General features: G+C 42.2%; 1 protein-coding gene across 18 annotated transcripts in view; it reads left to right on the top strand.

Annotated features, from left to right (window-relative positions):
- The window catches only part of SVIL (supervillin), a 235,557-nt gene that overhangs the window by 147,769 nt on the left and 74,163 nt on the right, over positions 1 to 13,625 (top strand). For all 18 annotated transcript variants that reach the window (XM_027122059.1, XM_027122060.1, XM_027122050.1 and 15 more), the window contains one exon: positions 2,426 to 3,101. In XM_027122059.1, coding sequence (XP_026977860.1) covers positions 2,426 to 3,101 — 676 coding nt within the window. The remainder of the gene's footprint in view (positions 1 to 2,425; positions 3,102 to 13,625) is intronic.

Here is a 13,625-nt window from a genome sequence, read left to right as displayed (position 1 = left end):
CCTGCCCTCCCCGTCCCTGGCTCTGCGGCTCTGTGCTGCTGCTCTTATATCCGGTATTTTCTGGTTCCTTCCTGAGAGAGAGATGCTGGTCTCCCTTCGCGATGTGATAAGTTTGCCCGTCTCTACAGTTTCTGGTTTTCTGCAGTCAGAAAACTAGAGAACTAAGATTCTTTTTTACATACGTGAAGCAGCAAAAGTAGACAGAGTACCAAGATATATGGCCAGAAATAAACCCCAGTGTATATAACATGTTAATCGATGTATTATATGATCATTGAAGCGTCACGTTAGTAAGAAAAGGAAGAATTATTTAATAAACCGGTAATGGGAAAAATGGGATAGCAGTGGGGAGGAACTATACCCCCTCCTCACTTCCTACCCAAACCAAAATAAGGTCCAATTAATCACATAATTAATTTTAAGAGAATAATTAAAAACACGAAAACAAAGGTGAGTGTTTAGTTCCAGCTGAATGGAAAAGGACTTTCAAAACACTGAAACAGCTGTAGAAATCACCAATGACCAGGTCCATTGACTTGACTGCATAATAATTAACATCTGTGCTTCAAAGAAAATCTTTGACTTCACAAAAAATTAAGGAAGTTTAAAAATATCCATGAAGAAGATAAAGAGCTCATATTCCTATAAAATTTTACACAAAACAATAAAAATGACACTGTGAATCAAAAGAATATAGAGCAGTAAGCTTGACCAGATATTCCAGAGAAGAAAAAGATAATGATACAAATGCTAAATAATTGAAAAATGCATGCATCCTCTTTTTCTAGTAATCAAAGGCAATTTTTAATTTAATTAAAAAAAATTTTTTTGAGAAACAGGACATCATGATAAACATTTTTAAAAATGTGGAACTGGGCTTCCCTGGTGGCGCAGTGGTTGAGGGTCCGCCTGCCGATGCAGGGGATGCGGGTTCGTGCCCCGGTCCGGGAAGATCCCACATGCCGCGGAGCGGCTGGGCCCGTGAGCCATGGCCGCTGAGCCTGCGCGTCCGGAGCCTGTGCTCCACAACGGGAGAGGCTACAGCAGTGAGAGGCCCGCGTACCGCAAAAAAAAAAAAAAAAAAAAAAAAAAAGTGGACTATTTATATAAATCCAAAATAGAGATATAAAGATGAAGTACAACAGATACAGATAGATAATAAATTATTGTGTGATTATTTGATAGTCTCATGTATAGTTTTATATATTACGTATGTGCTTTCTTAAATTTTTTAATTGAAGTATACTTGATTTAAAATGTTGCGTTAATTTCTGCTGTACACCAAGGTGATTCAGTTATACATATGTGTACATTCTTTTTCATATCCTCAAAGGCGAGTTTTAAAATTAACACTCGGTGTTACTGAGAGCATACATTGCAGGTTCCAGTGTACATCGATTCAAGCTTTACAAAAGTTAATTTGACAGTCTAGCACGTGTCTTAAAATGATGTACCTACTGATAAAGCAATTCCACTTTGGTGCAACTATCTTTTGTAATAGTAATCAGAAAATAAGATGGATTAAAAGTTAGAGTCAACTTCAGTGCCCAGGAATATGAGAACGGTTAAATTGATTCTGGAATGCCTGTAGTGTGAAATATTATGAAGCCTTAAAATGATGTCTTCAAAATAGGATTTCCACACTTAGAAAAATGTTTTATGTAGGACATTAAGGTTACATAAAATATGAGTTATTTTATATAGAAAAAAAGAAGAAATCACTTATATAAAAAGAAATCACATATAAAAGACTAGAAAGAGTGTATAGAAAAGTTTAGCAAATTATCCGTGTATTTATTACTGATTATTGTATGTTAGTGATTATTGGTGATTTGGAGGTTAACCTTCCTGTTTTCACTGTAGACCTTTTCTACATTAAGCATGCAGAGTATAATTGGAAAAAGCCACTTCTGTTAAAAAAAAAAAACAAACGAAAAACACAGCCACACCTGGCAGATGTTGACATGGGCCATCATTGTTATGGTTACTATCAGATCCTGTGTGGTTTCCCATGAAACCACTATCCATCACTCGTCAAATTACAGCAGTTCGAATATCTGTTATCTTTTCTAGAGGAGTCTGAACTCGTCCTCTGGCCTCACACATGAAACATTAAACTCAAAAGCAGAAAAGTAAATAAGGGGAAATAGGCACTGAACTAGAGTGAGGGCTGCCGGGACTGAGCTGTAGCTGCGGCCATGCTTGACCCAGCTTATGCAGCCCATTGAACGTCACGGCCTTTATGTATTTCACTGCAGACCTCAAACTTCTTCAGCATCCCAGGTAAATCATTTTAGGCAGCTGCACGTAAGTGAGAAATTGGACCTTCACAGCCTGGGTGCTCGGAGCATATCGTGTACGGAACAGAGTAGAATAACCTCATTTTATTATTTGCTTGAAATCTGTGTGTGTGATCTTCTTGTAGGCCAATCAAATGAAGAGGAAGAAACTTTGGATTCTTCCTTAGAAAAGCAGACTCGGTCCAAACACTGCACAGAATCCTCGGGCATCCATGGTGACTCCCCCTACGGTTCCAGCATCATGGACACCCAGGGCCTAGAGTCCAAAGCCGAAAGGATCGCCAGGTACAAAGCAGAGAGGAGACGGCAGCTGGCAGAAAAGTATGGGCTCACCCTGGACCCGGAAGGCGACGCTGAATCTCCTTCTCGATACAGCAAGTCCAGGAAGGACCCTGAGACGGCTGAGAAAAGGGGAGGGAAAAGTGACCGCTCTGCTGAGCCCAGCAGAGATTCGGGCGCTTCCTACTCCAGGACCGAGATCCCGGGGCTCAGGAGCTGCATGGCTGGGTCCAAGGACCACGCCCTCCACCGGCGCGATGGTGTTTCTGACGCAGAGGTGCTGCTCAACGTAGAAAACCAAAGACGAGGTCAAGAGCCCAGTGCCACCGGGCCAGCCCGAGACCTGCCCCCCGCGGGGGAGGGTTCTGCATCCTTCCCATTCTCCGGGCGAGACTGCACCCTCGGTGAAATGCCGAGGTCCCCAAAGCCAACGCACAGCCTGCCCGGGCCGCCACCTGGGCAGCCAGCCTCTCCGAGCCACTCCACAGGCGACCTGCCACTCCCTGCCGAGGCTCGAGCCAGGTAAGTGCTGACCTGCGGACACCTGCGTCCCCTCTGCCACTGCTGTGTCTGGGATCTGGGGGTCCTCAGCGCTCTGCGGAAGTCTGGGCTCACCACAGAAATAATGCAATTTATGGTTTTTTAATTTCCGCAGTCTCAACACAGGTCCTACGGAAGCAGAAAGCTTCCTGGTCTTTTTGATTTATATAATTCTTGGTGTGTTCTTTTTTAAAAGAATAAATTGAACAGGTGTCGTGGGGACACACTTTCAGGACCTTTTTCTTTTTTTAACATCTTTATTGGAGTATAATTGCTTTACCTTGTTGTGTTAGTTGCCGCTGTATAACGAAGTGAATCAGCTTTACGTACACATATATCCCCATATCTCCTCCCTCTTGCGTCTCCCTCTTAAGCCTCCCTACCCCACCCCTCTAGGTGGACACAAAACAGTGAGCTGATCTCCCTGTGCTATGCGGCTGCTTCCCACTAGCGATCTATTTTACGTTTGGTAGTGTGTATATGTCCATGCCACTCTCTCACTTCGTCCCAGCTTACCCTTCCTCCTCCCCGTCCTCAAGTCCATTCTCTACGTCGTATGTTCCTATTATCATTTTCTTAACTGTTTTGGGTTTATTATTGTAGGTCTTTTCCTTCTCTTGTGTTTCCTGCCTAGAGAAGTTCCCTTGGCATTTGTTGTAAAGCTGGTTTGGTGGTGCTGAACTCTCTCAGCTTTTGCTTGTCTGTAAAGGTTTTAATTTCTCCATCAAATCTGAATGAGATGCATGCTGGGTAGGGTAATCTTGGTTGTAGGTTTTTCCCCTTCATCACTTTAAATATGTCCTGCCACCCCCTTCTGGCTTGCAGAGTTTCTGCTGAAAGATCAGCTGTTAACCTTATGGGGATTCCCTTATACATCATTTGTTGCTTTTCCCTTGCTGCTTTTAATATTTTTTCTTTGTATTTAATTTTTGATAGTTTGATTAATATGTGTCTTGGCATGTTTCTCCTTGGATTTATCCTGTATGGGGCTCTCTGTGCTTCCTGGACTTGATTGACTATTTCCTTTCCCATATTAGGGAAGTTTTCGACTATAATCTCTTCAAATATTTTCTCAGTCCCTTTCTTTTTCTCTTCTTCTTCTGGGACCCCTATAATTCGAATGTTCGTGCGTTTAATGTTGTCCCAGAGGTCTCCGAGACTGTCCTCAGTTCTTTTCATTCCTTTTTCTTTATTCTGCTCTGCAGTAGTTATTTCCACTACTTTATCTTCCAGGTCACTTATCCGTTCTTCTGCCTCAGTTATTCTGCTATTGATTCCTTCTAGAGAATTTTTAATTTCATTTATTGTGTTGTTCATCATTGTTTGTTTCATCTTTAGTTCTTCTAGGTCCTTGTTAAATGTTTCTTGCATTTTCTCTATTCTATTTCCAAGATTTTGAATCATCTTTACTATCATTATTCTGAATTCTTTTTCAGGTAGACTGCCTATTTCCTCTTCATTTGTTAGGTCTGGTGGGTTTTTATCTTGCTCCTTCATCTGCTGTGTGTTTTTCTGTCTTCTCATTTTGCTTATCTTACTGTGTTTGCGGTCTCCTTTTTGCAGGCTGCAGGTTCGTAGTTCCCGTTGTTTTTGGTGTCTGTCCCCAGTGGCTAAGGTTGGTTCAGTGGGTTGTGTAGGCTTCCTGGTGGAGGGGACTGGTGCCTGTGTTCTGGTGGATGAGGCTGGATCTTGTCTTTCTGGTGGGCAGGTCCACTTCTGGTGGTGTTTTTTGGCGTGTCTGTGACCTTATTATGATTTTAGGCAGCCTCTCTGCTGATGGGTGGGGTTGTGCTCCTGTCTTGCTAGTTGTGTGGCCTGGGGTGTCCAGCACTGGAGCTTGCTGGTCGTTGGGTGGAGCTGGGTCTTAGTGTTGAGACAGAGATCTCTAGGAGAGCTCTCACCGATTGATATTACATGGAGCCGGGAGGTCTCTGGTGGTCCAATGTCCTGAACTCGGCTCTCCCACCTCAGAGGCTCAGGCCTGACACCCGGTCAGAGCACCAAGACCCTGTCAGCCACACGGCCGGTATGTGGGGAGTTTCTTGCCTTTGGGAAGTGTGAGGTCTTAGGTGTTCTGTAGGAGTTGTTCCACACGTAGAAGTATTTTTGATGTATTTGTGGGGATTGCCACGTCTCACTCCTCCACCGTCTTGAAGGTCCTCCTCATGACCTTTCTTCTTACTGTGTTTCTCGCTCGCCTTTAACAACTGTCTTTTTCTTTGTTTTTCTGTGGTCATACCCAAGACTTTGGGGCGATTGTTTTTGTTGCAGTCATTTAAAGTCACCAAGCAGAAGGACACCACTAACCAGTTTCCACTGGGTCTCAGTTTAGGGTATGAAGTGTGACTGTGATATACGCTGAATATAACTGTGACATATGTTTTATAAGTATATTGGCACGCTAAGAAGACAGCTGTGTATACGAGCATCTCATTGAAAAGATCAGCCAGTAGGAGAAATCGCTGTGTCATAGGGTCAATCTATGGAAAATCAGAAAAGGAATAAAATCAAAAAGTCAGATGCCAGAGAAGATATGTGTTTCTTTCTCAATTGAAATATCTAAATTTAAATTTAAGTTCAGTTTAGATATTTAAATCTAATAAGCGTGATGACCAATTAAAATGCAATCTACTTAAACATCCTACATAACGGTTTGGGGTAATTGTCTAGATAGACTCCGACATGTATTTTTTCAGTTCAAACGAGCGTTAGCTTTGCAGGTGAATTGAGGAAGGATGAGAACCCGAGATAAAGCAAATTTATTCTGGAAGAAAAAAAAGGATGTTGGAAAATACTCCTGTTTATTCCACATTGGAACGGAGCAGTACATATGGTCGTCTTCATATGGCAGTTGTATATCTAAAGCAGCTTATTTTAGTTATTGAAGTATGTTGACCTCAAGACCTGTCACCACTTGCTTGATCATCTGTACTAGAATATTTAGGGATATTAGTTTCTAAGAGAATTCAATAGTATGGGTCCTGATTGTATTTTGAGGGCCTTTGTCCAGGCTTTGAACTTAACTGCTTAAAATTTAGGGACCTATTGTCTCGTGCTTTGAAAGGGAAGTCTGTTGTTTGGGAAATTTGCTTTTCCTAGTAGAAGCAGTGTTTTGGCGTTAGTTAGGCTCTGTCAAAGCAAACTCTTCATGGGCTGTGTGAGCAGGACAGACAAACTTAACATCGCAGTTTGGTTACATGGGTTAAAAAATAATGAGGAATCTAATTTCTGAGTGCCATATCATGAAAACTGTTTATTATCATGGTGTCTAGGTTAGCCATCTAGATCACATATAGTAGATGAGATTTTGAAGCAGTTGTAATAATAATTAAAACCACGTTGAGTATTCCAGGTAAAATGACAGGATTCTTAATAGTTCTCTGTGAGTTAAAATCTCAATATTCAAAAATATGTATCACTTAAAATCTCAAGAGCCCATCTCCTTCTAGATTATTTGAAGAGGCACGTTACCTGGAAATTTTCGTAAGCCTTAGCCTGACAGCGCCTGACTTTCATGGAAGAAAGGCTTAAAAGTATTGAGAAATTGTAAAGGAGTTCACAAGGAAGCACGTGCCTTATTTTTTTTGAAGCCACTCAAGGCATACAATTCTATGATTTACAGGCAAAGAAACACAAATCATTTCATACGTGTAAGGAAAATACCTCAGATATATTTACATTAAAAAAGGATGGAAAATAATGTGACAGGTATGATGTTAAAGTAGCATTGGGATTTATTTGGCAATGATTCTATTTATTCACCTTTTAAAGATGGATTTAAATGGATGAACATCCTGCTAGTTGTCCTTTCTCTAGAGCCAGGAAATTCAGGTGTCAGAAGGTCATTGTTGTCTCACTTCCACTTGGGGAGAAGAAAGACAAAAAATATTTTGTGAACTGAAACAGTAACCAGAGACCCCTCGGTGACCCAGTAACCATAAGTGAAAATAAGATGGTGTCTGACCTGGAAATATGTGACAGAGAAGTTTAGAAGATTAAGGAATGACCAAAAATAATTATCTACAAATAACAAAACAATTGAATGCCATACTTAATCATGGATTTGTCCTATCACTGAAACGGAGTATTTTTCTCACTGCTGTATTTTACTCTTTCATCACCTAGCTCTACCAGGATTTGGAACTATTCATCTCTGAATTAAGTCATGCCCATTCCGTCGTTTCATTTTGTGCTCACGAGAAAGAGGCTCTTTTTGTTTCATTAATTAAATAGGAATACATCACTCATGAACTATAACATCAAAACACTGCCCGTGGTGTCCTAAATTTCAAATGTGAGCCAGATAGGGAATGCATGGTTTTTGTATATTCTCATATATGCTAACGCAGAAATATATGTACACACAGAATAATCATTAGTTCTTACACTGTACTGTACTGTTTTTAAGCATTATAAGCTCAGTAACAATCTCTAGGGCAATATTTAGCTGAGTAGTAAGTTTATTTTAGAATTATTTAACGTTCAGTTTATATGATAAAGAACATATGTATGTGTGTATGTTAATGTATATATGTGTATGTATGTTAGTCACAGGGTCTTCAGTTCAGAAACCCTGTTAGTTTCCCAGGAAGTCAGGTGAAAACATTGTTCTGTAGCAAACTAAGAATGTACATAGTAACAGAGCAGTATATATACACCACATCATATATATGTGTGTGTGTGTGTGTGTGTATATATATATATATATATATATATGCTATATTATATCAGTAATAGAGCATAAAACACCTCCCAACCACCACTCCCCAAATCCTGCCAAATCCTGTTAAGTCTGGGATTTCAGGAACTATGTTTTCTGACGAGGTGGTGTTACTGATACGAACCGTTCTTTGTTACTTCAGCCACTGTGAATTTTAGAATAAAATTCAAAGGGATCGGGGGCCTATGAATTATTATTCAAAAATTTAAAAATCTGAGCTCTATTAGAAATCCTAAATTCAAAGCTCTTGTTGAATTTGCTCCTCGGCGTATCTCTTAATATTGAAAGCAATAAGATGCGCCATCTCGGTTCCTTCTGTGCGTGAAGGGACTCCTTCACTACCCCGCGTCCCACAGCTGCTCTTCTCCCGAGCGTCTGTACTTCCCTACGTGACCGGAAAGAAGAGCATCACACCTGATTTCCTAGTGGTGACCTGCTCTGGAAAACCCTTGTTTTGGCTTGTTTGTTTATTACTCTACTGGGATCCCCATCACACCTTCTCCCACATAGTAAACTGTATCATTCGTGGCCAGAAAATGATGATGGGGGTTTCATGCAGAGCTGATGCTGACATTTGACCGGGGGCAGCCGCCACTGGTGATCTGATGGTTCAGACTGGGCTTCCCTCGCAGTGGAGCATTGGCCAGGAAGATAGGCCAGGGTATATCCTCCAGAACGATCTGTTTCTGCCACACTGTGACATGCAGACTCCGGCCAACTAGGAAGGAAGGGGGATTATGCTGCAGTCTTTCTTTCTTTTGAATTCAAAAAACTTTTTGTTTTGTTTTCTTTTGTTTTTAATTTTATTGAAATTTAGTTGATTTACAAAGGTGTGTTAATTTCCGCTATACAGGAAAGTTATACATTCAGTTATACATATATTCAGTTATACATATACATATATTCAGTTATTCAGTTATACATGTATATATTCTTTTTCATATTCTTTTCATTGTGGTTTATCACAGGATATTGAATATAGTTCCCTGTGCTCTACAGTAGGACCTTGTGGTTTATCCATCATATACATAATAGTTTGCATCTGCTCATCCCACATTCCCACTCCATCCCTCTCCCTCCCCACCTCCCCTTTGGCTACCACAAGTCTGATCTCTGTGTCTGTAGGTCAGTTTCTGTTTTGTAGATATGTTCATTTGTGTCATATTTTAGATTCCACATATAAGTGATGTCATATGATATTTGTCTTTCTGTTTCTGACTTACTTCACTTAGTATGATAATTTCTCGGGCCATCCACGTTGCTGCAAATGGCACTGTTTCATTCTTTTTCAAGGCTGAGTAATATTCCATTGTGTGTGTGTGTGTGTGTGTGTGTGTGTGTGTACACATATATATACCACATCTTCTTCATCCATTCCTCTGTCAATGGACACAGGTTGTTTCCATGTCTTGGCTGTTGTAAATAGTGCTGCTGTGAACGCAGGGGTGCACGTATCATTTTGGATTAGAGTTTTTATCCTTTATTTCTGATTGTTTGGGCATCTCCCAGTGAGAGGTTTGCATCTAAAAACCGTCTCCAGAGCCTGAAGCTCATTGTTTTGGTTAATTAGGGAGATGCTGAGGAAGGCACCTGCCTCTGGACCATCTGTGTTCCTGGGTCAGCTCCTGTCTCTACCAGGGCAGGAAGGTTCCTAACAGACTCTGCGTCAGGGCAGGATGTCATAAAAACAGAGATCTCCGAGGATCTACTCTTTAAAGAGACCGCTGGGTGCTTCTCACGTGTCTATTTTTGCATCAACACAGGATCGCTTTCACCTTTCAGTCCCTGTATCCCCAAACATCAGTCCTGGCCGTGTTCTTCTAAATTTGGGCTGTTTTTATGGTTAACTCATGGCCATTTTTTTCCATTTTATTCTGTTTTCACTGGCAAGTATCCATTTCTGTCCACTGAAAGAAATAAGACTGTGTCACCCCCAATACTAGCTGGTTTGTCCTAAAAATGCAGAAGTCTGCCGGATTTTAAAATGTAAAATTGTGCCTGTGTGCTTGTGCCTTTGCACATTCATAGTGTGTATGAATAGTAGCATACATATTCACTGCTAGTGAATACAAAGAAATCATTAGCAGCTTTCCAAACAACTTGCAGCAAATAAACTTTTAATTTGAATGAGATGCCGAAGTTAATAACTGTTCTTCCTAAGCTGAATCGTGTTTTATCATTAGGAGCTGTTATAGAATTAGAGCTGGACACCCACAGGGTGAAACTAATGTTACTGTGCTGGGTTTGACTTCCTTTTGGTGGCAGGAAGCACTTTTTTGTCTGTTAACTCTTAGGGGTTACAGGGAGTTAAAGCATGTCATCATATTGTATACTTAGGGATACAAACCCAGAGCAACTCCTGTCTTTGACAGCTTTGGGTGAATTCTTATTTCTTGGTGATACAATCCTCTGCCAGACAGTTGCCACATCGTTAAAAAGTTCGGTTACACTCAAGGTCACCGTCTCATCCACAGTAATCCTATAGCCCTCTCCCGAGAGGTAACCTCTGCCCTATGGAGAGCTGGCTCACCCCAGGACCCCACAAAACAGATATTCTATGTTAAAGAATTTTAAACTCTCAGAACCAGAAGTAACCCGGGAGATTATTTAGTTTAAAAATCTATTTTATACATGAAAAAACCTCGGAAGATTATATGATCTATATAAGACCATATAGCTGAGTCCATGATGCGGTCATTCAAGGTCTCCGAATCCGTCAGAGTTCTTGCCATGACACGCTGCTCTTGTTATTAATGTCAGTTCTATTTTCCATCATAGTGGAAAAGAGGTTTTGCTGTTTTTGACCTTTGAAGGTTAGAAACTTTAGGAAAGAAGGTCAGGGATATTATAGAAACCATTTATGTGGATTTACATAAGGTATTAAAGGCCTCATCCTCATAAACAAAATGAAAACATATAGTCTGGGGGGACTCAAACTCAATAGATATCTGTCCATCCACCCAGACCTCAGAAGTCTTGATTTATGGGTTAATTTCAGCTCTGAAGTAGTTTAAGAAAACTATCTTGTGCCAGGCACTGTGCTCTTGGGTGGGCGTGTCATTTTTTTTTAAGTGTGGGAGATATAACTACAACACAGGGAGGTTGATAAGGTTATACAGCTCAAGGCTGGGTGACATGGGAACACCAAGATGAGGTATTCAACCTTCTCCCTTGGAGAAGCGGGCATAGTTGAACCAAGTCCTTCAGGATGTGGTGAGTTTGCTAGACATGGAGGGGAGGCTGCTTCAGGTGACCTAGAAGGAGGGGGACGGGATGAAGCAGGAGAGCCAGGTGGGGACCAACCATAGAGCATCTTATGACAAGGCATTTGGCCTTCTCCTTGTGGACAGTACAGTGGGAAGTGTCTGAAGGATTTTAAAACAAGTATGCCCGATGATGTGCTTTAGAAAGATAGCGGTGGAGGATTGGGGGCGATTGGTCTGAAGGAGAATCGATTACAGTCAGGGAGGTCACTAAAGAGGTGGTTGCAGTTACCCGGGCATGAAGTGATGGAGTTTCTGGTTCCACGTTGGGCTTGGTCCTGTTTGGCATTTCTTCAGATGATCTGGGAGATGCCAGTGGTAGGGTGGTCAGATTTCTGGAGGAGGGACTGTGTAAATAAATTTGATCATAGCAAAAGAGAGAGAGAGGGAGAGGGAGGGATGGAGAGAGAAGAGATTAGAGGGAGGCTGAGAGAGAGAAGGAAGAGAGAACGTGAGCGTGGAGGCGAGAGAGCACATGCACCTGGAACGATGGCTGGAAACTAACAAGATGAAATTTAAGAAAGTCCTGTATTTAGAAGGGGGAAAAAATCAATGTACAAGTTCAGGATTGGGGAAACCTGATTTAATAGCAGTTCATGGGAAACAGACCTAGAACTTTTAGTTGACAGTAAGTCCTTCATTTGACTGCCAAAATGTCTAGTCCAATCTTAGGGGACATTAATGAACATGAACTGTCAATAGCACAGGTAGCACTGGGTCCACCTGTGCTCTGCAGTGCTCAGATCACATCTGGGGATCTCATTCTCCTTGGGCTATCAACCTATGAGAGCACGTTCAGAGAGTCCACCTTCCCATCTGCCTGCTTTCTTGACCTCTCCAAGTTTGTATAAGCTTCTGTCTGTCTTAGGAGAAACCTAAGAGTCATTTTGGGAGTCTCTTACACATTCTCTGGTGCTTAGATTCCCAAAGCAGTCCGTTCTTCTCTTTATCAGACTGTCCTTTTCCCAGCACGGTTATAAAGCTGTAGCTTGAATTGGTACAGGGAGCCCTAGTGTTACCAGTCTGGCTTCTGGTTGATGATGATTCTGCCAAAAGGGGGAAAGGAGAGAAATTCGAGCTCAGGAACCAGATGAGGTGTCTCACAAATGCAGCTTCAGCTGCACCTCACGTCTCAGGAAGAGGGGCATTTCAATGCCCAGCATCCTACAGCAAAGCTGACACACCCAGACAGGGATGTTCACGATTTTGTCAGGATGCCCCCAAACATGGCGCCTTGAATCTGGTATTAAGCCAATCTGTAAGATGGGTAAGGACGACCTCAGTGATAGCATTGCTCTAGTAGAAGCCTTACAGGAAAGGTAGATACCGTGTCTCAGTCACTTTCCTATCTCCTTCCCAGCATCTAACACATACCAAGGGGCTCCATCAGTCATTTCTGAATGAATGTTCTGCTGTTTTCCATGTCTTCATAAAGTGTCAAGAGACAGTAGCAGTGCCACCTGAAACAGCCAATCATCAGCCCACAACGTATAAGGGACTTGCAAGGAATGTAAGTCTTGGGTCATTTCCTTCCTCAGGAAAGTTGTGCTGGGAAGAAGATGCCACTGAACTGCACAGCGGACTCAGGGCTGGTCATTTACATTCTGGTCCAAGCCTTTCACCTACCTGTGGACCAGTGACCCCAGTCAGCAGAGTATGCTTGGAGTAGCCCTTGCTTCTACTACCAGGCTCTTTCCACTTTGTCTGGGCTTAGAATCCTTGTATGTGGTCTTGAGGCCACATAAATACTGCTCAGCTGTGAGTGGGGATCGTGATACGTGAGCCAAAAAGCCGCTGGCCGCTTTGACAAGCCGCTGGCCTTGTCAATGCAGCCTCCAGCCCCGAAAGGCTGATTCTAGGCTGGTCTCTGACCAAGGCAGTTGAATCCCTGCATGACTTTGCTTGGTTACTTCATTAGAAGCCAAGCAGGAGATGTGGAAACCCAAATGGATCTGGGAACAGGCAACCTGATCCCCCCTCAGAAGACCACCCTGGCCCCTGCCGCAGACTCCACCCTTCCCTCCAGCCCTCCGTCCTCTCGCCCTTTCTTGGCCAAGATTGCAGCATTTGGCGTTTAGCACTGAGATTAGCCCCGAGGGAGCCTGGGTGAGATTGGTTATCTAACATGTTTATCTTGCTTCTGCCCCAAGAAGACTCTCTTTCTACCTTTTGATTACTCAAGAAAGCTTCACTCTATAACCTGGTGGTGAGATATTTTTAAAAATGTTTTTGAGGTAGGGTTGATTTACAGTGTTGTGTTAATTTCTGCCATAGAGCAAAGGGATTCAGTTACACATACACACATTCTTTTTCATCCTCTTTCCCATGGTGGTTTATCCCAGGATATTGAATACAGTCCCCTGTGCTCTACAGTAGGGTCTTGTTGTTGATGCATCCTATACATAATTGCCTCTGCTCACCCCACACTCCACTCCTTCCTCCCCACCCCACCTTGGCAACCACAAGTCTGTTCTCCATGTCCCAACAGTGATTTCTTTTTTTTTTTTTTTTTTTTTTTTTTTT

Source organism: Aethalodelphis obliquidens, unplaced genomic scaffold (assembly GCF_003676395.1).
Source record: "Aethalodelphis obliquidens isolate GAN/ISIS:26980383/991018 unplaced genomic scaffold, ASM367639v1 scaffold23, whole genome shotgun sequence".
Lineage (NCBI taxonomy): Eukaryota > Metazoa > Chordata > Mammalia > Artiodactyla > Delphinidae > Aethalodelphis > Aethalodelphis obliquidens.
Note: the sequence above shows the minus strand (reverse complement) of the source record. Positions and strands in the feature narration are given on the sequence as shown.